General features: G+C 53.8%; 1 protein-coding gene across 1 annotated transcript; it reads right to left on the reverse strand.

Moving 5' to 3' along the window:
• Positions 1-548: 548 nt before the first annotated feature.
• On the reverse strand, positions 549-2,831 carry TMEM253 (transmembrane protein 253). Its single transcript, XM_079768012.1, has 7 exons — positions 2,787-2,831; positions 2,536-2,682; positions 2,064-2,174; positions 1,914-1,970; positions 1,488-1,604; positions 1,226-1,372; positions 549-879 (listed from the first exon to the last, which is right to left on the reverse strand). Exons 2-7 carry the CDS (start codon positions 2,641-2,643, stop codon positions 799-801), a joined length of 621 nt encoding a protein of 206 aa, XP_079624138.1. The 5' UTR covers positions 2,644-2,682; positions 2,787-2,831; the 3' UTR covers positions 549-798.
• Positions 2,832-3,172: the final 341 nt, after the last annotated feature.

Here is a 3,172-nt window from a genome sequence, read left to right on the forward strand (position 1 = left end):
ACTTGGGCACTGCCAGAGGGGGCGCGGTGACAGCATATGCGGAACCCCAGCTTTGCCGAGGGCCGTCCCCCAACGCCTGCGGGTTTCCGAAGCTGCCAGAGGGAGGATCATGGAGCCACAGTCAGCTCTCAGTTGCCCCGGTTCGGGTAGCGGCGCCCCCTTTCAGAATAACCCGCCTGGCTCCTCCCTGAACGCCGGGCCAGTGGTCGCGTCCGAGGAAAGTCGGCTAGGCCCGGACTTTCTGCTCCTCGCGTCACTCAGCAGATGCACAGCGCCCTCACCGCGGAGAATAGGCTCTTTATTTCCCAGCAGGCCGCGGGGTACGGGGCATCATGGGACTTGTAGTCTCCGCCGGAGTACGGAACCAGTCGGAGGGGGGAGAACTAAAAGCACCCATGAATTGATTTCAGAGAGTCGCCGCGTATGCGCACCTGGGCTTGGAGTGGATGGGATTATGAAAGGTGGAAAGAAGAGACATAGTGAGATGAGGAAGATATGAAGCTATATGGGACGGGGGTGGGTAAGGATGGCAGGGGGGAAGCTGAAAGTTAGCCTAAGGATGTCCTGCAGGGGGGCAGCTTTTCAGGGCAATGAGGTGAGGGAAGAATCTGGTCGAGGTATAGCTTCCCCTAGACGAGAAAGGGTCCTAGTCTGAGTGGAAATTGAAGGCATTCCCACTGGATTGCATGTAGGTCTCCAGGGCCTCCATCTATTTTCTGAGTTTGGTGGGGTGCAGTAGGGTCTGGAGAACGCTCCCATAGGGTAGGAGAGCAGCACTTGTCTGCTTCCCTTGCCATCTCATGCCGTTGTTCGGTTTGCTGTGCCAGCCACCGCGGAACCATTCTCCGAATCAATAACTTCCTCCAACTCAGAGAGACCCTGAAAACCAGACAGAAGTGTGAGGGGTGAGAAAGGAGGAATCATCGACAAAAGCAACTTCCTCCTGCTCTCTCATTTTTGTCTTGTGTTCCAATAGCCCTTCTAATATTTAGGCAGCTTTCTAACGCTCTCCCACATTTCTGGGTCCAACCATTTAGACATCCAATTCCCTCTTACCCACCATTAGGAGAGAGATGTCCAGTCGGAAAACCAATTAGCATGAGTCTAGGACCCCTTCCTTTCCTCCCTGCCCCATTGTTTTCCTTTAAGTGCCATTGGCCAAAATAGCCATTGAAAAAAAAATGAGCCCCTAGGTAGCTCCACTTTTCCTCCCTGCCCTCAGTACCTGCTGCAGCTCCTGGTAGTGCAGACTCTGTCTCCTGCAGCATCCTGGCTTCCTCTGGCTTAGCAGGAGTAGCGAATATGCTGAGACCAGCACTCCTCCTAGGGTGAAAGCCTCAGCACTGAGCTCCAGCACCAACAAGCCGTCCAGCTACAGGTAGACAAGGCTGAGGATGCTACAGGGGAACCAACACCTGTTTGCCCCTGCCCGTATCCCTCTCCGTCTCCTTTGGCCTCCTCGTCTTCCCAGCTTCTCCTTTACTCACCGGTACCTTGGAGGAGGCAGTTGCTGCAGGCCCCAAGGCTGTCTTCATCACCTCAACCGCCACCACAATGAAGCCCAAGATCAGATCGATGGTGTTGAATATCATCATGGCCCGCACCTGCCAGTGAACCAGTTCAGCCCTGCCCAGCTTAAGGGGGCTCATTGCAACCCCAAGCCCAACCTGCACCTACCCGAAAACAAAACTCAGCTTTTATTCTCCTAACAGGGCCCTCAGCCCTCCATGTTTCTTTTTTTTTTGCTTTTTGCCTTAGTCTTTTAGGACTGTCAGGCAGAGAGCTGACAGGATTAGGTTGGAGAGCCACTTTCTAGGTTGAGGGGTGGTGTGTGTGTGTGTGTGTGTGTGTGTGTGTGTGTGTGTGTGTTTTGGATGGTCAAAGAATAGTATTGCATTCACTTCCCCTCTCACCTTCCAAAGGCGGGGTGCTCTGCGCAGCTCAAGGGTAACAATCCCAGTGAGGAGACCCTGAATGGTGAGAAAGGCAAGTGTTGAGCTCTGGTCCTCTTAGTGAAGGGCCCCCAGGATCTTGCTTCCATCCTCTGTTGTGGTGGACCTTACCAATGCTCCAGGCCCAAGCGGCAGGGCAGTGGCCATGTGACAAGCAGAGTTCAGGCAGGCAACTGAGACAGCCAAGGGCACCACAGCCACTGCTAGCCATAGTTGGCTCACCTGGAGGCCAGACGCAGGGGAACTGTTCAGCGATTCCCTTCCCTCCTCCCAACCCCTGCAACTGGCCGCAATGCCTGGTGGTGGAAAGTAGTCAACCAAGGGCAGTGAAGGAAGGGGATATCATTTAATTTGTTCCGCCCGATGTCAGAGTTTAGTTACTTACCTACGTGCTTTCCCCACATGATGGAAGCTGCTTGTAGATTAAGGGTTTTGCCTTATTTATGCTATGCTTCCTCCACCCTCCTCCCTCTCAGAGTCTAACATTTTCAAACACATGGTAAGTGTTCACAAAACATAGATGGAATCGAATTGGGGTACGAGTGGATATGCTGAAGCGTGGGGTAGGGCATCCTGGCCTCACCGCCAGCACCAAGAGGTGCCCACTCTGCCTGTGCCTGGCCCAATGCTGTAGCTTTTCCAGACGAGGGCTGGGTCTGATTTGCTCTTGCTGACCAGCTCTGTCCTCCATGGCTCCCTTGATTGCTGAAGCTTGGTTTTTTTTTTTCCCCTGGGAAAAAGGCAGGAGACAGGTCATGCAGGAGCCTCTATTTCAGCTGCCCCTCCGCATGCTTCTAATATCCAGGGAGTTGAGGCCCAGGACCTCTCACCTACCTACTCTGAAGCAGCTACTCCAAAGGGACCCAGCTGGGCTTGGAGCTCCTGGTGGGGCCTGGTGGCTCAGAGCTGACAGCAAACTTGTCTTGGCTGAGACAGGCTGTCAGGGTTGGGGTGCGGTGGGGCAAAGGTCTCCAAGAGGGCCTAAGGACCCAGGAAGTGGCCGAAGGTAGATACCAGCCTCTGTTCACTCCACGAGATGCCCAGCTCTGCCTTGCTTTGTTCCTGTTTCCTGTTGCCTCCATCTCTGCCCATCCTGGGTTCCTCTTCTGATGGATGCTACCACCCTGGGCCCTAATTCTGCCCCCAATCCCCATCTCCATCTAATCTTTCTCCTTTTTTTTTTTTTTTTTTTTTTGCTTCCTCCTCAAATAACTTGCTGT

This window comes from Cnephaeus nilssonii (genome assembly GCF_951640355.1).
Source record: "Cnephaeus nilssonii genome assembly, chromosome: 4".
NCBI lineage: Eukaryota > Metazoa > Chordata > Mammalia > Chiroptera > Vespertilionidae > Cnephaeus > Cnephaeus nilssonii.

What these genes read in the sequence shown, in the direction of transcription:
- TMEM253 (XM_079768012.1), bottom strand. Translation starts at nt 2,643, where the DNA reads ATGGAGGACAGAGCTGGTCAGCAAGAGCAAATCAGACCCAGCCCTCGT. An exon ending in GGCACCTCTTGGTGCTGGCG is followed by an intron (nt 2,175 to 2,535) that starts GTGAGGCCAGGA and finishes TCTGGCCTCCAG; the next exon opens with GTGAGCCAACTATGGCTAGC. An exon ending in CTGCCTCCTCCAAGGTACCG is followed by an intron (nt 1,373 to 1,487) that starts GTGAGTAAAGGA and finishes GTCTACCTGTAG; the next exon opens with CTGGACGGCTTGTTGGTGCT.